Source organism: Narcine bancroftii, chromosome 13, assembly GCF_036971445.1.
Source record: "Narcine bancroftii isolate sNarBan1 chromosome 13, sNarBan1.hap1, whole genome shotgun sequence".
Classification (NCBI taxonomy): domain Eukaryota; kingdom Metazoa; phylum Chordata; class Chondrichthyes; order Torpediniformes; family Narcinidae; genus Narcine; species Narcine bancroftii.
Genome location: NC_091481.1, coordinates 26155888 through 26179322, shown reverse-complemented (window position 1 = coordinate 26179322; position 23435 = coordinate 26155888). Strand labels below are relative to the sequence as shown.

General features: G+C 37.3%; 1 protein-coding gene across 4 annotated transcripts in view; it reads left to right on the top strand.

Moving 5' to 3' along the window:
- The window catches only part of lrrk2 (leucine-rich repeat kinase 2), a 145414-nt gene that overhangs the window by 70175 nt on the left and 51804 nt on the right, over nt 1-23435 (top strand). For 3 of the 4 annotated variants that reach the window (XM_069910021.1, XM_069910024.1, XM_069910025.1), the window contains 11 exons: nt 297-360; nt 925-1142; nt 2321-2565; nt 3784-3932; nt 6350-6443; nt 11837-12023; nt 12181-12362; nt 16233-16325; nt 17211-17446; nt 19923-20050; nt 21550-21765. In XM_069910021.1, coding sequence (XP_069766122.1) covers nt 297-360; nt 925-1142; nt 2321-2565; nt 3784-3932; nt 6350-6443; nt 11837-12023; nt 12181-12362; nt 16233-16325; nt 17211-17446; nt 19923-20050; nt 21550-21765 — 1812 coding nt within the window. The remainder of the gene's footprint in view (nt 1-296; nt 361-924; nt 1143-2320; nt 2566-3783; nt 3933-6349; nt 6444-11836; nt 12024-12180; nt 12363-16232; nt 16326-17210; nt 17447-19922; nt 20051-21549; nt 21766-23435) is intronic. The other variant, XM_069910023.1, reaches the window with a different exon arrangement.

Below are 23435 nucleotides of genomic sequence, written 5' to 3'. Positions count from 1 at the left end.
TAGCCATGGGGAAATGGCGTCGTCAAAGGTTTCTCTCTGACTCCAGCATCCCTTCCAGTGCGCACCCTGGCAGCGATTATGATGTCACAATGCACCAGGTGACTGAGCTCTTGATAAAAACGGTCATTAATGACCCTCAACATGGTGGATGGTGCTCACACCCCCACACTTTCTAAAATAATCTAAGCAGTAAAATACCTGTGCATAAAAACTTAGATAAAATGTGGTTATTTTAATTAATGGTTACAATCTTGCGCCAATGTCTCTGATGTATTTTTTAAACTTTACGTTGATAGAATGAAGCTAACGCTGTCAAGCCTGCAGTTCACTCAAGTGGAAGAGTGATTTCTAAAAGATCAGGTAAAGAAATATTTAAATTTGTTTCATGATAGACCATTCCAAACTATTTGGGATGAGAAGGAACATCAAAATTGTAATCAAAAAGAAACCAAGAGACCTTTATTATGAAAATTATATAGATTTACTCGAGGTTTATTCTCTCATTATATCAATTTATTGATCATTCCTTGTATGAAAGGGAATCTTTAGCTACTTAAATACTTAATATTGGACATTAGTTTTGTTTCTTCAGCACATTTGAATTCATTAAAATTGTACTGGAATGAGCAATGAAACATTTTTATTTTTGCACTGAAATGCAATTCAACCCGAATTTTAACTATTATGTATTGTGTGATGGTAACTTGTAGAGCAAACCATCCAAAAACTTTTTATCAGTGAAAGAGAGCCAAATATTTAGAAATTGTCAAAATATATTTGAAGAGGTGGCTGCATTTATTTTTTGGGATGAGAATAATATTTTTTTCAAAGTATATTTAAATATTTAATTGGCTTTTTCTTTAAAATGATAAAAAAGTAATTTAGAAAATTGGTGGAACTTCAGTTGAACATATTTTGTTTCAGATTGTGCACCAAAAAGACCCTCTTTGGGAAGTGGTCAATATGATGGGCTGAACCTTGGCTGTGACCCAGAATTCATCAAGTCATTGGATCTTTCTGAGAATGAATTGGAGAATCTAAACTTCATCAGTGAAAAATGTATTGCTATGCAACTTGAACGACTGGAAAAATTGGATCTAAGACAAAATAGATTGACAAATTTCTCACAGGATTTGCATTCTGTAAGACCTTTATTACATTTTTTTCCCTAGATTATTTGCATACTTTAGTTTGCATGCAGTTTTAATAATTAAGAATTTAGTAAAATTGATATTTACTGCAACATCAAATGAAAAACACTTTTTGTGTTAATTAACAGGATATCAGACTTAACAATGCCATGGGAAATTTTGAAGGATAGAATTTAAAGAGCTGGTAAAAAAGAGCAGCAGAAGCAAAAAAAAATGTAGTATGAGAAAATGACCTTGTAATCACTCCTCAAAATGCACAGTTAATAAATGAGTTGGATTTTTTTTGTGCAAAATACTGATGCCAATGTAAATTAAAATCTTGTTGAATCTTTGAATATTCTTGAAGAAGTCAATAGGCTAAATGCAAAGTTGGAAGTTTGCCTGCCTAAGAAGTCCAAGCCACAGTGTCAGAATAAGGTGTAGGCTAGCAATGAGTGAGGTCAGAAGTTCACGTACGGAAAGGTGAATCTCCAGAGGATTATGAAGGATCAGCCAATAAGTTTGTTCAAATAGTGATTTTTTTTTGTTTATTAAGGGAGCTGTGCATGAAATTGGTTCAGGACCAAATGGCCATTCCCCCTTTTTTTGCTCTTGACCTCTTCTTTGGCTTGGCTTCGCGGACGAAGATTTATGGAGGGGGTAAAAAGTCCACGTCAGCTGCAGGCTCGTTTGTGGCTGACAAGTCCGATGCGGGACAGGCAGACACGGTTGCAGCGGTTGCAGGGGAAAATTGGTTGGTTGGGGTTGGGTGTTGGGTTTTTCCTCCTTTGCCTTTTGTCAGTGAGGTGGGCTCTGCGGTCTTCTTCAAAGGAGGTTGCTGCCCGCCGAACTGTGAGCCGCCAAGATGCACGGTTTGAGGCGATATCAGCCCACTGGCGGTGGTCAATGTGGCAGGCACCAAGAGATTTCTTTAGGCAGTCCTTGTACCTTTTCTTTGGTGCACCTCTGTCACGGTGGCCAGTGGAGACCTCGCCATATAACACGATCTTGGGAAGGCGATGGTCCTCCATTCTGGAGACGTGACCCATCCAGCGCAGCTGGATCTTCAGCAGCGTGGACTCGATGCTGTCGACCTAATCTTGACCTAATCAGAGTGGAATTGTGTAGACTTGCTTTGAAGTAAGATTTTCCATTTCTGTGAGGTGACACTATAATTTATTTTTCCTTAGATTCTGCGGTGTCTGACTGACATAGACTTGAGCAAAAACAAGCTTACCTCCTTTCCTTCCTGCATACTGGAAATACCCTCCATTAAATTCCTTGATATCTCCAGAAATTCTATTAGCCATTTTCTAAACTTGAACTGCAGATGCCCAACCCTGAAAATATTAAACTTGTCTCATAATCAGCTCTCCTCTGTCCCAGAATGTCTATCTGAAGCAACAGAAAATCTTGAAGAATTGTTACTTGAAGGGTAAGTTCTGAAAGTAAGTCTTGGACTTGCACAGTCCTGCTCAAAGTCAGGTGCTTAATATGATAGAGGCTTCTGCAGATCATACTGCCCACTGTGAAACAGAATATTGTAAGCTAGAAGCTTGTGCCTGGACACAGTGTCATCAACCTGAATCTTTCAATGGTGATTTACAACTTGTAATTATTTGATTTAAAACAAAATATTTGTAAGAATTTTAACTTTAAATAAGCATTTTCAACATTTAATTTTGTTTGTTAAAAGCTGCCCCTGTTAAGATCCATGAACAGAAATTTTCAATTCAGGACATACAATCCCGATAGAGAACTGTTACTTTCAAATTAGAAATTGCCAATTGAAATAGAATGAGGCTGGTACAACTTGAGTTCACTTTCCCTGAGTGTCATGCAAAACGATCAAATTTATCACTGAGGTCAGCTGCAACTGGTATGCTCTATTATTCACCTGCATCTGGTTTTAACAGACCATGTGGATGCTTTATGCAATATATAACGGTATAACCAAACTGTAAAGAACCTGAGAAAAAGAGCATTGTTAAGTTATTGAGGTTTTTCAAATGCTTGCTTCTGTGGTGAATCTCTTGAGGTTCTCATACTCATTTCCAACAAGATAAGCAGGCATTAAAGGGCAAGTATGAAATAATACAAAGCTTTCAAAACTCAGTTTTTTTAATATATTGCATCAAAAAAGGTAGTATTTGCATGTCTTCAACAATAATTTATTTCTTACACCTTTATCATGTGGAAGAAGGTTTATTCCAAGGGCAATGATGAACCGCCTCATAAAAATGGTGTATTTTTTCAATAATTTCAATAGCAAAATTATAAGAAAAGAATGTGTCTTCTCATTTCCCACTAAAGCTGTAAGTTTAGAATTCTCCTTCACAAGGCCTGGTGTTGTGCAGTTCCATCTATCATTCATCACGGTTAAATGGTTTGCATTTAGTGCCCTTGCAAGGAATTCTTAAAACTGATTGAAAATGGCATTCCTGAATTTTCAACACATGAAAACTTGTAAAGTTTATGATTGATAGTTGAATTTATGGTTGCATTTAATTGTTCAAAAGAAACTTCCAGAATTATCAGTGATCCATTTCAGTTATAACTGTATATAGTCTGTTAACAATTACAATGTGCATTTCTTGTGCTAATTAGTTTGAAAATAAAGTTAAACTTTTTTATTTAAAATTTTTATTTTTAGAAACAAAATTAGCACAGTTTTATCTTCATTATGTTTATTGGAACTTAATCTACTAGATCTTAGTCAAAACCAGATCTCCAGTATATTGGATGCATTTATAACACAGTGCCCAAAGCTCGAAACATTCAAAGCTTCAGAGAATCAACTCAGTAAGTATATGGGCAAATAGAGTAATTATTTAGTTTGAGATTAAAGTAAATTTACATTCTAAGGTGCCTGAAATAATTAGCCTTGAACTGTGGTTATTTAACCTCTTTGAGATGCTGGTAAGGACTCATTAACTCCAGCCACTCTTGACATGCACCAATTCACATTCCCATGGAACAGGTCTACTCAAGATTCTCTCTTCCTGGCCCTGCATTCAACTCTGGAACACCTGGATACCTGAGTATGAAAGCTATAAACAGATTCTGTCTGTAGAATGAATTATTTGAAACTAGTATTCCTGTTGATTATACATTTACAGAGCTTTGAATATGCTTCAAGCTTTCACGTGCAAGGCCTCACAACTTTTTCTCTGCTACATTGACAATTACTTTTGTGCTGCCTCATGCATCCATGATGAGCTCGTCGACTTTATCCACTTGCTGCCATCTTCCACCCTGACCTCAATTTCACTTGGTCCATCCCTAGCAATGTTCTCTCCTTCTCTATCTTTCTGTCTCCATCTTGGGAGACCTACACTCGACAGACATCTTCCAGAACTCCACAGCTCACTCAACTACACCTCTTCATGCTCTGTCCCCTGCAAAAATTCCATATCCTTTCAAACAATGTGGCTTTCCCTCTACCACCATCAACTTGGCCCTTACTCACATATCCTCCATTGCTCACACATCTGTCCTGGCCCCCTCTGCCTCCACACACAAGGACAGGATTCCCCTTCACCATCCTCCGTATCCAACATATCCTTTTCCATCACCTACATATCCCACCACCAAACATTCCGTTCTCGTCCCCTCTCCGCCTGCTCCCTCTTCACTGAACATCATTTGGGGACCCCAAACAGTCTTTCCAAATGAAGCAACACTTAGCTTGTGAATCTACAGGGGTCATCTACTGCATCCGGTGCTCCTGTTGTGGTCTTTATATGGGACAGACTGGGAGATTACTTTGTTGAGCACCTTGGCTCAGTCCCCTGCAATAGGTTGGATCTGCCATTCCCTTGATGACATGTCTGTCCCTGGTCTCGTGCACTGCCGGACTGAGCACCCTCTGGACACCCTCCAATCAGATGATGTTAACATCAACTTTTCTAGTCTCCTAATCTTCATTCCCCCTCTCTCCTTTCCTCTAGTTCTGGCTATTTCTATCCTCTATTTTGACCCTTTCTTTTCTTTCATAGAGTCAAAATCAATTCTCACTTTTCTTCTATCCAATTAACAGCTTTTGTTTGTAGGTTTGGACTCTTTTTCCCCCACCCACTCCTTCCCCTTTCTCTCCCAGTCTTTATTCAGACACCTGCCTGTTATACCTTGGAAAAGGGCTCAGGCCCGAAGCGACAATAATATATCTTTACCTCCAATGGATGCTGCGAGACCAGCTGAGTTCCTCTAGTATTTACTGAATGTTTTTACTACAATCACAGTGTCTGCAGATTTCCATGATTCACTTTGAAAGAACATTAGAAACCCTTAAGATTTTGCAAGTTTTAAAAAAAATTGGATACTGATAACTACCACAGATATTCTAGGAAATAGTCATCACTCATTTTTTCATTCTCCTTTATAATGGCTATTTGATTTGTAAAGTGTGAAAGAAACTTGAATACTTTTGGTTGACTGAAATTTGCACTTAAAGGTCACAATCCTTTATCCGGACATCTAAAATCCGGAAAGCTCCAAAAACCAGCAAGTGGGGAGAGAGACAGCAGCGCGAGTTGGGTGAGTGAGGGGGAGAGACCAGCAGCGTGAGTCGGGCGGCCGAGAGATCGGCAGCGCGAGTCGGACAGGCGAGGGGGAGAGACTGGCAGCGCGACTGGAAGGGGGTGGGGTGGATTCGGCAGCACAATTTGGGTGGGTTTAAATCTGGCTTTCCAAAATCTGGAAAAATCCGAAATTTGGAACACACTGTCCCCCAAGGGTTCTGGATAAAGGATTGTGTACCTGTACTTTATTCATTAACTGGAGGAAATGACAGATTTCTGGTATAGGTTATGTTGTGCAGTTCAATGTCCTGCTGATATATTACTCAATTTGGGTGGACCATAGGGGGAAAAAAATTTCAATTTGTGTCTATGTATTATTTTAAAACTAACATATGCCTTTTTATTTTTTTTAACAAATCAGAGTTTTGACTGAAATTGTATTGGTGAAAGTTCACAATGCATTTTGTTGCATCTTTGTGAAATAAATAACTCCCCGATTTTATTTCTTTGATTTTCAACAAATATATTTTCTCCATTTTGAATTTGGATTTTTTTTTTCAGTTTTGTTTTCTGCCCTTTCGTTGCTTGAATTTTTTATTGTACGAGTCAAAATTCTGCACTTAAGTGTCAAACAGTTAAAGATTTTATACTTTGGTTATATTTTGAGATGTGATTTTCTGACTTGTTTTACTTTCACAGGTCAGTTGTGCAGTTTGCCATCAAAAATTACTGCAGTTGATTTGGCCAGCAATAATTTTATTGAAGTTCCTGAAGCAGTTCTCAAGCTTCAACAGTATGTGGCATTGATGGTTAATTTTATTTGTTATCATTTTAGATGCCTTGAACAATTGCATGTCACTATCAGAAGTGGAAAACCATTGCTATATATGAAATGATTTGTCACCTTGTATTTACATCAAGTACTTTAATTGATTTATAATATGATCAGTATGCAAAAAAATAACTCAATTTACTCCAAAATCATGCCCATTTTCAAATTGCATTCCACATCCATCACCTGTGAGACATTTAGAAAATATGATTTCAAATAATGTCTTGTGTCATATTGACTGACCTCGACCAGAAACTGGATTTTAATTTTAGTGTGCAGAGAGGGGCATTTCATCAAATTTGCGCAGACTTCAGTTCTCAGAATTGGAGGAAGTATGTGTTTCGATCTCTATTGCACTCAATTGTTCAATGCTAACTTTCACAACTTAACATTATTTCATTCATTTTGTCATTTATATGCTCATTAACTGAAAATAAGCAAACATAGCTTCACAAAAAAACTGAAATTGAAAACATTTTCTACTTGGTAGAATACAGTCTTTAGATATGTTTCTTAACTCTGATATCTCTGATATTAAACCTAATTCTCTTAGGGTTGTTGTTTTTTTTTCGGACCTGGTCCATGCCAAGAGTCTCATCCTGCTTTTCATTATTTTTCTATTATCGTCTAGTGTAGTTTTCTCCCTCATCTATTTACCCGAACTTTCCTTTAATGTATCAGAGCTAATTGTCTCATCTATTTTGTACGGTAACTAGTTGATGATAATGAGAGTATTTTTCTCAAACACAACTAGATAAAACTTTTTCTTGCTGCAGCTACACTTGCATATTATATTACCACGAGAGGAAGGAAGCTAAGTTCCATATAAAATGTTTAAATAAGAATTCACAGTTGCAGGTTGTTTTTTTTTTAAGAAAAAAAAAGGTGTTATTGAAAGGGTGCAGATAGTTCTTTGCTCCTGGATTATTTAGGAAGGTAGAAGAAGGTTGAGAATCTTGTACATGTGGGGGTGGTGGGGGGGTGGAGAACTCTGCTTGAACCTAGTGGAATTCTCAAAATGATTCTGAATTCTTTATTGGATAAATCATTGACTGTCCCATATTTATGACTTCCAATTTTGAATATTATTACAAGTAATGACAATCATACTTCCAAAGACTTGCATTTAAATCTGGTCTTCCTAATGATGAGGCCTCCTAATATTTCTTGATGATTTTTGCTTAATGAACATATTTTAGTATTTCAAGATGTTTTGACTTCCTATTTGCCAAGGCATTTTTAAAATTTATTTTTGAACTTTGCGACAATCAGGCTGTTGTACTGGGACAACATGTTACATATTTGGCTTTTCCAATCCTCATCAGACTTGGTTGTAGTTCAACTTAATTACTTAATAAAGAGGCAAAGTGTTGATAGGTGAAGGGAATGTAGGATGCAGGAGTAGGTTAACAAGAAACATTAAAACAGACTGTAAGAACTTCTAGATATAAAAAGGAAAAGATGAGCAAAGGCTATTGTGGGTTTCTTGCAGACCAATCCAGGAAAAAAAAAAGAGATTGGAGAATGTAAAAAGTCAGAAAATTGAACAAATATTTTGTCATTGAGTAACTGAAAAATATTAGTTTTTAAAAGTTGTGTTGCTTAAATTAATACAATAATAGCCGAGGATGTGATGGCTTCCACCCTAGACTTTTGAAGGAGGTGGTTATTGGAAATAAAACACAGTGATGGAGAAACTCAGTCAAACAGTGTACTTTATGTAGCAAAGATAAAGATGCATAACCAACATTTTGGGCTTGGTCCCTTCATCAAGGTCTCCAACCTGAAATATTGGCTATGTATCTTTGCTACATAAAGTACACTGTTTGATCAGCTGAGTATTGTGTTTTTATTTGGTTATTGGAAATAATGCATCCTCAGGTTAACATCTTTCAAAATTACAAATTGAATGATTCCCACAGATGGAAAGATAGCAAATTTAAGTGAATTTTTTTAAAAGGAGGAAATGAGAGAGAAATCACACAGATACAGTACAACTCTGGTTATCTGAAATGGTCAGGACCAGGCCTATTTTGGATTGTTTTTTTGGTGTGATAGAGTATACAGAGTGTATAGAGTATATAGATATGTTTTTGGGAGATAAATTGGGAAAGGTTTGTTAGAGTAAGTTACATACAAACACTTTAAAACAGATCTTATTTTAAATACTGGAGCTCTGCCCCATGAGAGAGATATAGGCTCCAGAGCTTTTGTAAGAGCTTTGAAGAGTGCTCGAGACTTCACTAATGGATTGTTGTTTACAGAAGGCAACAGATGAAAGAGCATGTTGGAGCTGCTATGTCTGGAAGAGAGAGCTTGCTGTTATAAGAGAGTCATGTGGTTTTTTGCAAGCAGAGTCAAACAGGCTTTCTCTCAGAGGGACACACACACACACACACACCACACACACACACACACACACACACACACACACACACACACACACACACACACACACACACACACACACACACACACACACACACACACACACACACACGTGTTCTGCAGTGTTGCAGATAGCAGCTGGGTCTGGAACAGGGCAAACTCAAGCTTGTGGAATGCCCCAATTTGTAAGATGGCCTGGTCAAAGCCCTTGTGGTTCATGCAGCAGGAGAGGACGTTTCACTTGGAATAAGAGAAACAAAAAGGAGCTCTGTGGTGACCTGAAAGAAAAAGGTTATCATCTGGAGAACCCTGAAGGGGGCGTTTTGTCAGCAAGACACTTAAGTGGCTGACTTCCATCAGTTGTGGATGTCCTGGAACAACAATCTCTCTCTGAAAACTGACAAGAACCTTCTTGAGCAGTAACCATTTACCTTTCAAGCATCAAAACCTGGTGAACTTTATAAATGTTAAATTCTGTGTACAGTATAAGAATTGCCTGCAACCAGTGAACTTGGAGGAATGAGAACTGAGATTGGATTGTGAATCTAACAACTTTTCTGAACTTACACACACACACACACACACACATTACAAACACGTGCGCTTAGAATTAGAAGTGGGTTAAATTAGGTTTAGTAAGTCAATAGAGATAAGTTAAATTTTTATTCTATTTTCATGTTTAAAGATAAAAGCAACTTTTGTTTAACCATTTGTCTTGGTGAATATCTATTGCTGCTGGGTTTTGGGGTCCTCTGGGCTTGTAACATTGAAGAATTAGTCATGTTTTTTAAAAACAGCCCAGTAGCAACAGCAAATCACTTGTAACAGTGTTTAAACAACAACAAGGGAAGACTTTTTACGCATTAAAATAATGTTTAATTTTCACCAAAAATTGCTGGCAACCACCAGGGAGCCCGAGGTTCCTGATCCTGCTGCTGGCAGCCCGACGTACCCAGTCAGTTTAGCTCCAAAAAAAGTTTGGATAAATGATGATTTCTGATTTGTTTTGGATAAGCTCGTTTTTTTATAAAAAATTTCGATAACTGAAGATTTCAGAGAATCCGATTTCGGATTGGAGTTGTACTGTATATTTAGACTGACATCAATAGTAGAGAAAAAGCTGGAATTTCTTTAGAAAATCCTAATGTGGCACATGGGAAAATAATTATATAATTGAGTTGGTGGGGAGGGTGGGAGGGGTTTTAGTTTTTTTTGAAATCTTAGTTTTTAGCTTAGTTTTTAGTTAAAGTTTTTTTCTATATATAGTTTCAGCATATATTTCTTAGAATTCTATTGTAATTTGGTATATTATTCTCAATTATTTGATCTCATATATGTTGATTAAATAAAATATTTAAAAAAATTATTGAGCATTGTCAATGGCATGTGAGTGGGAAGGTAAGGTTAAGGACTACTGCTGTAGACCTAATTGTTATTGAAGTATTTTGCTTGAGAAAAATTGTCATTGGCCCATTTCCTTTGGAGTTATGAAACCGTGCAAGAACGACTCAATTAGGTATGATTAAAACAGTGGTTTTCAAATTTTCTTTCTACTCACATACCACCTTAAACAATCCCTGATTAATCATAGAGCACCTATGGCATTAGGATTGCTTAAGGTGGAATGTGAGTTCAGGGGGCAGTTTGAAAACTAACTGATTTAGAGCTCTGGTGACTGCTCATCTGATGTTATGTACAGGTCCGGTGACTCTACCTGAGAGGAAGACAGCAAATTTCGACCAAATTGATATCTGGCTTGTCATATGAGAAGGGATTAAGCTAGGCCTGTACCCAATGCAGTTTAGAAATGTATAAACTTTTAATGAACTAGATTGGGCAAATCTTGAATTGATGCTGCCCCTCCCACCCCCCCCCCCCCAAGCCCGGTTGCAGTGTGTGGAACATATGGTTCATCGTGAGATTTCTTCACTTGGATGGTAGTGTATCTTTGGAATTCAAGGCTGTAAGGCTCAGTTCTGCCATATATTCAATTCTGGGATTGATAGATTTTTAGAAATTGAGAAAATCCAAGGATTTCAGTTTAGAGTTGGAAAGTGAACCACATTCTTACTATAGGACAGAACTTTTTTTTTAATCTCCCGTTGATTTGTATACCAGGTACACTTTTAAGTGTCCATTTAATCTTTCCCTCGTGCATTTGTATAGGTATGACTTCTTTCTCCTCTAATTGGACCTTATCCCATCCCACTTCATTGTCTTAATTTTATCCCCAAACCCAAAACTTGCCTAGGGCTACCTAAATCAAGATGCAAGTTTTTGAATTGATATTAACTTGTCAGAAATTTCAGGTGTGCATAAAGTTCCCTGTTGTATGTAGATGCATGCAGGTCAAGTGATGTATGTTGATGGATTATGATACATTAGCTGTGAAACTGCTGAAACAGTAAATTTGGTGGGTAATGTTCTATTTGGTTGGTATTTACCATACATTACATGACAGTAAACCCAGCAGCTGCACTCTTGGTTCAACTAAAAGAAAGTTTAATGCCAAATATCATTTAAAACACTATTTGATTAAGAACATGAAGTACCAACCACCACAAAAAAAATTGTACAATTTTATCTTATTCAAATGATCAAATCAGTTAAACGAAAAGACATTTTCCCCTGTTCCAATGGTGTAAGTGAAGGAATTGATCTTGCTTCAGTACCTCAAAATTGTATAGTATACTCTTATTCCATGTTGATGTCTGTCCATTTATTTTACAATTATTCACTTCATTATCTATTTTATCATTCCAACAGTGCAGTTGGAATAGTATTTGTAAACTCTAAAATTGCACTAGTATATCATGTTGAAGCTGCTCAACCTGTTGAAAAATTTGGCATTGGAAATAAAAGCACATTAAATTCTGTGTATTGAAGAATTGCTCACATTTTACAAACTAATCACTTTTAACAATTTTCAACTAAAGATTTAATATATTTTCAATTTTTCTCTCCAGCTTAAGGAGTGTAAACCTTAGTCACAATAAAATATCAAAGCTTCCTCGGCCAGTTCATTGGGAGTCGTCAAGTCTAAGGGAGCTCATATTTGCCCATAATCAAATCAGTGCTTTGGATCTCAGTGAAGGAGTAAACAAATGGTCAAGAGTTGAAAAACTGAATTTTAATAATAACAAGTTGAAGGAGGTAAAATACTCAATTTCATAAAGTAGTTATTTTTGTATTTGAAACTAAGAAAATGACTAGTTGATAAATGTATGAGAAATGTAAGTTCTTTAAGCCTATAATACAAAAACAAAGTGCTGTTAGTGGTGGAAATCTGAAATGTTAATGTTGTTTTCAGTTACCTCCTCAGATTGGCCTGCTAAAAAACATGACCTCTTTACTTGTGGGTCATAACTCTGACTTGAGATCCTTGCCAAATGAAATGGGAAAGCTGCAAAAGTTATGGGAGTTTGAGTTGCATGGATTGTTCCTGGATTTGGATTTAAAACATGTTGGATGCAAAACGAAAGATATTATCAGGTGACTAACTTTATTTCACTTAAAATGTCACAATTTTCTCTAAATTCTGCGGATTATAAATATTTTTGTGCAGATATGGTCAATTAAAAATTCTTTGCATCTAGAATTTAAAAATGTCTGAATTGCTTGCAAGTGAGTTCCATTGACTGACTGACTTACCTAATTATCTACAGTGGTCAGTTTAAAGTTATCAGGGGAGCAAATTTGTGAAAACTGACTCCAAACAACATATTTCCATTTTCAGTGGAGGCAAGCGGTAAGTACTGTAGGCAATCTTTGTGTTTTCAGGAAGTGAGTTACTGCTCAAATCTTACAAAAAAAGAAATAGGGGGTTTCATTTATTTCAGATTTATTGTCAGAGTACATACATGACATCACATGCAACCCTGCGATTCTTTTTTTTCTGTGAGCCAGGCAGAATTAACCTTTATTGGAAGTGCAAAAAAATCTGGACACAATGTGCACATGTAAACAAATAAACTAATGTAAACAACTGCCTGTGCAATCGAGAGGAGGAAAAAAAATATGCATAGTAAGATTCCTTAAATGAGTTTGTTGTTGAGGAGTCTGATGGTGGAGGGGTAGCAGCTGTTCCTGAACCTAGTGGTGCAAGTCTTGTGGCACCTAGACCTCTTTCCTGATGGCGGCAGCGAGAACAGAGCTTGTGCTGGGTGCTCTGGATCCTTGATGATTGCTCCAACCGCAGCATTCCCCGTGGATGTTCTCGATGGTGAGAAAGGTTTTGCCTGTGCTGTGTCCACTACCTTTTGGAGTGCTTTACGCTCAGGGATATTGGTGTCCCTATACATCACGTTTTCCACAACACATCTGTAGAAATTTGCTAGTGATATCATACAAAACCTCCACAAATTTCTGAGGAAGTAGAGGCTTTGATGTGCTTTTTTCACTATGGCATCGGGTCCGGGAAAGATCCTCCAAGATGATGACCCCAAAAACTTAAATTTGCTCACCTTCTCCACCCCTGATCCCCCAATAATCACTGAATCGTACACATATGATTTTCCTTTCCTGAAGTAAAAAAATCAGCTCCTTGGTTTCGGTGACATTGAGTGTGAGGTTATTGTTGGTGGAGTAGAGATTAGATCAGAGGGCTAAGAATGCAGCCCTGTGGTGCTCTGGTACTGATGGAGATTGTGGAGGAGATGTTCTTCCCAATCCTCACTGTTTGTGGTCTGTAGATGAGGAAATCGAGAATCCAATTATACGGTGTTGAGTCCTAGGCCTTGGAGTTTTCTGATCAGTTTTGAGGGGGTGATAGTGTTAAATGCTGAACTGTAGTTGAACATTTTGATGTTTACATCTTTTCTGTCCAGGTGTTCCAGGGTTTGTGTAGAGGCAGTCAGATGGCATCCACCATTGACTTTATTTGCTATGATAGGCGAATTGGAACCAATCCATGTTGCTGTTCAAACACAACCTGATATGCTTCAAAACACTTCATTACTGTTGATGTGAGTGCCACTGGTTGAGTTATTAAGGCAGTTAACCACATTCTTCTTGGGCATTGGTACAATTGACATCTGTTTGAAACGGATGGGGACCTTGCCTTGCCGGAATGAGATGTTAAAGATATCAGTGAATAAGTTGGTCAGGACAGAGTTTGAAACTCAGCTGGGTACAGCTGCTCCCCTGATAGCTTTCCTCGGATTCCCTATCTGGAAGGGAGCTGCACGTCATCGTCAGATACAGAAAGGAGAGGATCATCGGGGGACATCGGGGCGCAGTAGTGATTCTTTATTGTTTTTGTGGTTGAATTGGGTGTAGAAGGCATTGAGTTCATCAGGGAGTGAAGCTTTGGCATTTCCTACTGCTCCAGATTTTGCTTTGTAGCAGGTTATATCATTTAGGCCCTACCACAGCTGTTGGGTATTCCCCGTGGTTTCCATTTTCATTTGGAAACTCCACTTCACCTGGGAGGTGGCTTTCCACCGTCATACCTGCTCCTTCTGTAGTGATATGGATCTTCAGACAAATGCCTATGATCTGGCTCCCAGCAGATACCTCACCCTCTATGCTAGAGGGTCCAGAGTGGAGCACCAATGACCAGATCAGATACTATGTATTGACATGTAATAAAATAGAAATGTAATATTACATGAAATTGCCTTTAGTCTGCATAATATAGTCAAAGGGAAGCAAAAGAGAGTCCCACCAAAATCACCAAGTATTTTTGGATTCACCTACATGACTCCCACACATCTACAGCCACGCAAGACTCCAGTTCAAACCATCGACAATCCAAGCCCAGATGCAAGCCTCTGACAGAATGAGGAACCTTCAGTGCCAAGGGGCCTTCTGGAACCCTTGTTGCCCTCCGCATCCTCTCAAATCCTATGGTTCTAATGAGCCAGTCTCCAGCGGCCTGCAATCTGGTGTGAGTCGTTTGGCTGCAGGCTGCTGGCAGCTTGAGGTCCATGTGGGTTCCTTGCCCGCAAGTCACCAACACACCTGTGAGTGTCCTTCAGCCACAGAACACTTCATTGATTTGTCACTGTTCTTAGTGTCATTTCCTCTGCTTCCCCTTCACAACATAACTGGTGCCGTGTGCCAGTCTGGTGCTCCCATGGGGTCTGCAACCCCTCAAGACTGCTGCCGAACACAGACACTGCAATCTTGGGCCCAGACCCCGAGGTCACAAGATTCTAAATAAAACACCGAATGCTACTTTATTGGGCCGTTTAAATCTTGTCAGGAGCTGTCGGCAGTCTGACTGGGCTGTAGAACCCTGCAAGGGAGTGCTGTGTCTCCGCTTCCCAATCTCTCCAGGTCCACATCAGAGGCAGCGCTGCCATTACAGCAGGTCCAGCAGCGCTGCTACTTATTTTTGAGCAGCAGTAGAATTAAAGTCGTTGTACAGTCTCTTCCACATCGGAGGAATTTAACACTGACTGGGACATTGTTTTGTTGAATACTTTCACTGTTCACTTCATCTGCTATTACATCAAGCACCTCTTATTGGCCAACTACTTTTAATTCCACACAGCATTGCCACACTGATGTGTCTGTCCATGGCCTCATGTTCTGCCATGTTGAAACCATCTGCAAATTGGTGGTGCAGTCTTACAAATCCATCTTGGCAGTCTTGAATCAGATGGCATTGATGCTGATTTCTCCAATTTCTGTTAATCCTCTCCCTGATCTCTCTCAAGTTCAATTTATTGACAGAGTACATACATACATGACATCACATGTGATTCTTTTTTTTCTGTGGGCCTGGCAGAATTTCTAATTGTAGTATAAACTATACTCAAGAAAAGGATGCATATACAAAAGAAATAAATATAGTCAAAGAAAGAAATGTAAACAAACTTGCTGTGCAAATACAGAAAAAATAATCCGTAATAAATAATGTGGAAAGTAAGAGTCCTAAAATAAGTCTCTGAGTCTGTTGATGAGGAGTCTGATGGTGGAGGGGTGACAATTGTTCCTGAACCTGGTGGTATGAGTCTTGTGGTACCTATACCTCTTTCCTGATGGTAGTTGTTTTTGCTCATCCATATGTTTCCATTTTCCAGCTCCCCAACCCCTTCCTTTCTATCAGATAGCTATCTTTCTTGGCACACTGCCCTCTCTATCTAATTCTCAGTTTCTTTCTCTTATACTCATCCACTTGAACCCCCCCCCCCCCCCAATTTTCTCTTACCTGTTAGACTGTGCTCCTCCCCAAATCTCCTACCATCTGCCTGATTTCTGGCACTCCTGATGCAGGGCTTGGCCCCAAAATGTTGATGCTGCTAAGTTTCTCCAGTACACTATGTCATGCATTAGACCCTGAGCATCTGCAGATATTCTTGATTATAAAGAAGGCCAAGATGCTTAAATATATTTGTTTGCATTTTTGTATACCAGATTATGCAAGAATTTTTCGCTGCAGCTCAACCCCTTGCTTCCTCAAGGTAAACCAACCCTCAGAATGCACTGGACAACAATATTTTTCAAAAGGTTTGCTTTCTGAAAAAAAAAGGATTATTATAGACCACTTAAAGATGAACACAAAGATAATTTCAGATTTTCCATATCACCCTGGAAGTTGGAGAAACATTAAATTAACTTTTATTAAATTAAGCATGTTTCATCGCATAATGATGGTGACATATTGCATTAGTTCAAATAACATAAAAATGTTTTGACCTTGATAGTTATTTGTACTCATATCTGATGCCCCTCAACAATAATCGGCCAGCATTGATGGATTCCTGATATCACTTTTGCATGTTTGCAATGTGCTGGTAAAATATTTCACCGTGTTCGTCACTGACAAAACCAAGATCAGCAGGGAAGAAATCCAAGTATGAATTCAGAAAATAAATATTCAATTATATATTGCATTTCATTGTTTTGCTTGGGTGAAGTAGACTTAAAACTGACAGGAAATCACAAAAATACATTGTATCTAAAAAAGAAAAAAGGCACATGATATGAAATTTTTAAGGTGATTTTCGTGACCAGCAGGCCAAAATGCATAAAATACACCCAAAAGTGTTTAGGAAGCAAAATCTTTGTTGCGTGGTGGTATCAAACTTGCTTGAAAGCCACTCCTTTGTTACTTCTCTCTGCCTATTCAGGTCTGGCAGGATTTTGGGCTAGGTACCTGTTTAACATTTAAAAATTCCTACAGATCAATTTTGCAGGTCATTTGCAAAACCTGTTTTTCCTGGTTACCCCAACTGTTTTCATTTCAGCCTCTTTGACCATACATGTAAATTTGAAGCATTTTATTTCATTACTTCACCCAAGATTGTTTATTGTCATGTACACAAGATAGACAAACATTTTTCCTTTTTCATACTTTATTTAAAAATTCTTATGTTAAACCTTTTGTTTTAGATTTCTGCATCAGCGCCTGAAGAAAGCTGTGCCTTATTACAGAATGAACCTTATGATAGTGGGAAATTCTGGAAGTGGTAAAACCACATTACTTCAGCAGCTGATGAAATGCAAGCAGCCCAATTCTGAACCAGAGAAATCAATAAGTGGAATTGATATTTGGGAATGGTCAGTTCATGTAAAAGGAAAAATAGGGAAGAAAAAGGATTATTTGCTGAATGTCTGGGATTTTGGAGGTAAATTGCTTGATTTGTTTTTAATCTTCAAAGTGACCTTGATGAGAATTTTACTTTTTTGTTCACTTATTCCAATTAATTTTATTAGCTCAAGATCCTAAATGTTTCACATTCATCATCATTTTAAAAAAAAAATGAAGACTGAAAATATTGCTTAATCCAGTTATATCCTGTCACTTTCCCAGCAGCGGGAATAGCTATTGTTTTCTGAAATTCTGTTTAAATTTATTAAAGGTATCTCAGCTTTAGAGGGAAGAAGTAAATGTCTGTCATCTGTCCTAAAATAATTGTGAAGAGTTGTCATTGTGGTCTAGTCAGTACATAATGATGTAGCCAGCATTGTCATACATTGAAGTGTCTTGGAGTCAGGCTAAAATCTTCTGACTCATTGGTCAAATTACTTTAACGGTGGGACACTCCACACCTACTTTCCTAATTGTGGAATTTTACAGGCAGATATTTTCGGTGCCTATTGGATGAAATTATTTTGGAATAGGATTCACACTGAATGGTTTTGGAAGTGATTACATTTAATTTACCTTGGTACATATAAATATAATTTTATGCGACTGTTGAACTTCAACTAAGTTCTAGATTTGATTGAGAAAAATGTTCATATTTCATAATGCAGGATAAGATTTATGTTCTGCAAAAGGTTGATATTGGGCCAAATGATATGGTTTTATTTTGAAACTTCAGTATAAACTGTTTCCTTCTCATGAAGATTACTAGAGAAGGACAAAATAATGAAATAACTAGTTAATTAAAAATGTAATTGACTTTAATAATGGATTCAAAGCAGCTAATTTTGTCAAACTCACAATGGTGCTTTAGTAGTATTTTGACTTCAGAACATTTTTTTTGTTTTTTTTTTAATTTTTTATTTTTCACACCATAAACCACATTAACCATGATACATACTTTTTCCTTTTCAAATATATACACTGCCATTTTCTCTCCCCCACCTCCCTTCTCCCATCCCACCCTCCCTACTTTCCCCCCCCCCCCCCCGTCCATTTAAAGTACAAAATCTAGGATACATTAAACCAGTCAAACAATGTTGTCATTCAATAAAAATAAACAAGAAATTCCACTGAGTCAATTCTTTTCATTTCCTTCTCCTTTCGTTAATTCTTCAGAACATTGTTGATGTTCTCCAGAGACCTAAGCATATAAACATCGTTCCATGGTTTGTAGAGAGTGGTTCATGTGGGTGGCCACAATATTGTTTAACTGGGATGTTCTGTTCACCGAAAGCACTAAGTTTTCACCTTGCAGAAAAGCCAGTAACATTTTAATAGCACAGTGGCTACCTGAAAGCTTTTGATGCTTTCAAGAAATTAGTTGATAATATCTCTTCAAATCAGAGAGGGAACCACAGATCCTGGTATTTATTACTTTCAATTTTATGCTACTGTTTTATTTGTATTTTTACACATCATGTTCTCTTAAGAATGCAAATTAAGATTGGAGTTTAGTGGATGTCAGGGAAGCTAAACTTATTAATTGGTCTTTTCCACAATTCTGCAACAGGCAGCCAAGAGGATAATATGGGTGGAATAAATTAACAATTTTTAGAGCAATGGGTAAATAATTACATATAGAATCATTATTGTAGTCTGTTCATAAAGATTGAAAATATGATTTGAGCTTTTGTTGCAACACGGGAAAATTATATGGGTCTTTTCTCTGGAATATGGCAGTATTTAGTAAATTTAATTTATCAATATACAGTTTGTTTCAATTTTGTGTTAGTGAAATGTAAAGGGCAATAGCACAAATCACATACAATAAAACTCCTGGTATCTAGCACCTGAGTGAATTTTTTTGGTTGCTTGAGATTGGGAGTTGCGTTATTGGAGAATTAATGGCAAGGCACACCAATTTTAAATTTACATATTTTTTATCTATTTATTTTCTGCATGTGTGTTTTTTTGCTTGAGGTTGCCGGTGGCTTGAATTCCAGGTAACAGGGGTTTTACTCTACAGATCATTTTGGCTATTAGAAGAAAATTTGGCAGGGTATCACAAATGTTTAACATATTGTTATTGAGAGTGAAATATTTTGATATGCATTGATGTATGCAAATGCTTTTCTTATGCAAGTTAAGTTTTGGTCTGTGGTAAAGCAAAATAAAGATAATCTCAAAGTGGAAAATGAACAGGTAAGATTAAACAACAAACAATTTTTTTCGCATTTTAAAATGTGATATTTGAGATGTCCAGAAAATAGAAAATGTTTCAAAATGCTAACCACAGTATATGCCGAGTATATTTCAATCCATATTTTTATTTAATGTGTTATTATTGATTTTTTAACTTCATACAAAAAAAATTAGAGCCTGTGTAAAAATATTTGACATGAGAAGAGCTTAGATGATTGTAATACTAAGCAGTAAGATATTATATTTTGCATAAAGCAAGATATGGTTAACACTTTATAAAAGCAAATAATGTAATGTTATCTTTTCAAAAGGCCAAGAAGGGGTTTTTAGCACATTTCCCCACTTTATGTCTCCACGAGCCTTGTACCTTGTTGTTTATGATCTGAGTAAAGGAGATGGTGAAATTGATGCTATCAAACATTGGCTTTTCAACATAAAGGTATGTGAGGTGGACTGTGTACATCATAGTATTTAGTAATGTTTGCAAAAGAAGATAAATCAATCCTTGCCAATTTTAATTTACAAAAATAAATAATGTTTCCATCCAGAAAGTGGAAAATGTACATTTCCTTCTATGCTCATAATCATATTTTTGCGAATAATTTTCCTGATCCACATTGTACTGTGTAGATCCAGTCGTACTGATAATGCACAGCAATTTTTTTCTTAATTCTTCAATAATTCTAACTGAAGTTGGGGATTGGTATAATTTCAAATTGCCCCCTAAGCAATACCTATGCCACATGCTCTGTGATTAGTAAGAGATTGATAAGGTGGTATGTGAATGGGAAGGGAAGGTTGAGAATCACTGCTCAAGCTCCAATTGTTAGTGAAATATTTTGCTTGAGAAAAATTGACATTGGCCCATTTCCTTTGGAGTTATGAAACCGTGCACATAACGAGTCAATGAGGTACGATTAAAACGGGTTTTCAAACCTTTTTCTTTCCACTCACATACCACCTTAAGCAATCCCTTACTAATCACAGAGCACCTGGCATAGGGATTGGTGGTCAGTTTGGTGGTCAGTTTGAAAACCACATTTAATGCATGAACAATGATAGAAGTACACTTAAATTTCTAAAACAGTGGTTCTCAACCTTTTTCTTTCCACTCACATGCCACTTTAAGTATTCCCTATGCCATTGGTGCTCAGTGATTAAAATTGTCTTCACTTTAAGTAAATTTTTAATTATGCAATACTAGGCAGTTTAAATAACAACTCTTTTTTAAACTTTATTTATAATATATAAAATACAAATATATATATAAAATACCCATAATAATATATCATTAATAGGATACCATACAAAACAATTATGAAACTACCCCCACCCAACCACCCCACTACAAGAAAATTCCCCAAACTACCCCTACTCCATCATAATAATGGAGCCTTTTACATAGATAAATATATGCCTCATTTTAGCATATATAAAAAATAGTGTATATTCATACCCATATACTTTAAATAACAACTCTGAAGTTAACTGGAAACGATTAAAATATTAAGCCAAAACAAAATAGTTACCAAAAATAAACATACCTGGTCTTTTTCTTTGATTCAAAATACAGATTCCAAGAAACCTCATTGAAATCAAATCATCAGGATATAATAGGTCATCAGCAGGAATCTCAGGAAGACTAGGCCCTGTAACATCTGACAGCTGAAAACATTTGCATGTTTAGGACTTCCATTTTTGACCACACATGCATAGCTGCCTGCAGCTTTAGGCAGTTTAGGCTAAACACTCTTGGTTTTGTTGCCATCTACTGGTGAATTGAGTTCAATGTGCCATGAATCTGGCCTTTGTGCACTGGAGAATTGTGTGAGGCATAAAATACAACTCATGATTGCATTTCTTAATGGTCCTCAATAATAATTTTGATCACTATTTTATACTGAAATTTGCAAATGTCTTTTTCCTATGTTTCAATAGGCCCATGTTCCATCTTGCCCTGTAATTCTTGTTGGAACTCACCTCGATGTAACTGATGAAAAGCATCGTCAAAGCCATGTATCCAGAATTAAGACAGAATTAATTCAGCATCATGATTTTCCATCTGTCCGTGATTTCCATATTGTGGCTACCGAAGAATTGGAATCTTTAGCAAAGTTGCGAAGAGCCATTATTCATGAAATACAAACATTTAAGGTGCTGTTTTGAAATAAAAGTACATTTGTGCAGTATTTAGGGTGGTTCCAGCCTGCCTGTGTGAGGGAAATGGGGGATGAAGAAGGAAAGGCAGAAAATAAAAGCCAATGAGGTTGTAATTGTGGCTGCCAGATTAATTTCTGCAGCAATTTGCTAGGACCTCATCGAGTGGGGAAAGGTGATGAACAATATTATTGATTTTTAAAAAAACAAGTGTAAATTTAAAAAATATATTTAAATAGTTGCCAATTGAATCTTACCTTGCATTGGATAATTTACTGAACGATACTTTTTTTCAGTAGCCAGTTATAAGTATGAAAAAGAGTGCAACATAGAAATATTGAGAAAAGGTTAATTTGTTATCGTCATTCATATCCTTAGCATATTATGCAATGTAAGGCTATTGAGACTGGTTTATCTCACCCTCCCACATACCCCACACATTCCCCCTTTCTCCCTTCCATACACACTAAACTTTCTGCTCCCCTCCACTGTTCCACTCCCTTCTGTTTAAACAGTTTCTTTCCACTTTGATGCACTTCTTTTCCAGGGACTCCCTTTCCCTATCAACCCCTCCAAAGTTCTCTTCCCTATCCCCACACTTTGTCCACTTCCCAAACAGTCTCCTGACTTACCACCTCCCTCTTTCTGTTATTTGGAATTGTTACGGGCCTAGAGGACCCAAAAACCCAACAGCATAGAAATTCACCAAGACAAATGGTTAAACAAAAGTTATTTAATTTTCTTTAAACATAAAAACAGGATTAAACTTTAACTTGTTATTGTTAACAACCTAACTTAAGCCCTTTCTAATTCTTAGCATAACTGTGCAAGGAATTCAACATTAATGAGTTTTCACCAGACTTGGTGGAGCTTAAAGTTGAATGGTTACCAATCAGGAAGGTTCTTGTTGGTTTCAGAGAGAGAGATTCGTTGCTCGTTGGACACAGACAAACTGATTTACTTCATTGTCTTGCCGAAGAAACTTACCCATCAGGGTTTTCAAATGTTTTCCCCTTCTTCCAGGTCACCGGAAAGCTCCTCTTGTTCCCCTTTTTTTTTCAGGAGAAACCCTCTCGCCAGCCATTTCCTCTTGTAAGGACCACAAGGCTGAATTCAGAACTCACAGCCCGTCTTCAAAATGGGTTTTCAACCAAGCTTGTCATGTTAAATACTCAAAAGCCACTGCAGAACTCCAACTGAATTCTTTCTCTTCCCTCTCTCTTAGAAAAAGCCTGTTTGGTCTTCTCTCTCTCTCTCTCTCTTCTCTCTCTCTCTCTCTCTCTCTCTCTCTCTCTCTCTCTCTCTGCGCTTGCAAAAAAAACACATGATCTTCTTGCAAGGGTCCAGACCCAGTTTCCGAAAGATCTCATCAGCATCTGAGCATGGACTGTTGCATTTGCAAAGCATTTCCAAAATAGTTTTTATTCCCTTTGCAAAGGCACTTGGTGCCTCCATGTCTCACTTTCAGCAAAACTCTTGCATTTTAAATGAGATGTGAAGTGTTTCGCTGTTTGAGGTGACCTACACTAACACCCCCTCCCCCCCATAATCTATCTCTTTTAAAAAAGATATATAATGTAAAACATGATATAACCTATCATAGAACAAATGGCCTGATGTGCAGAATACAATGAATAGGCATCTGCATATAACTCTGCATGTAGCTG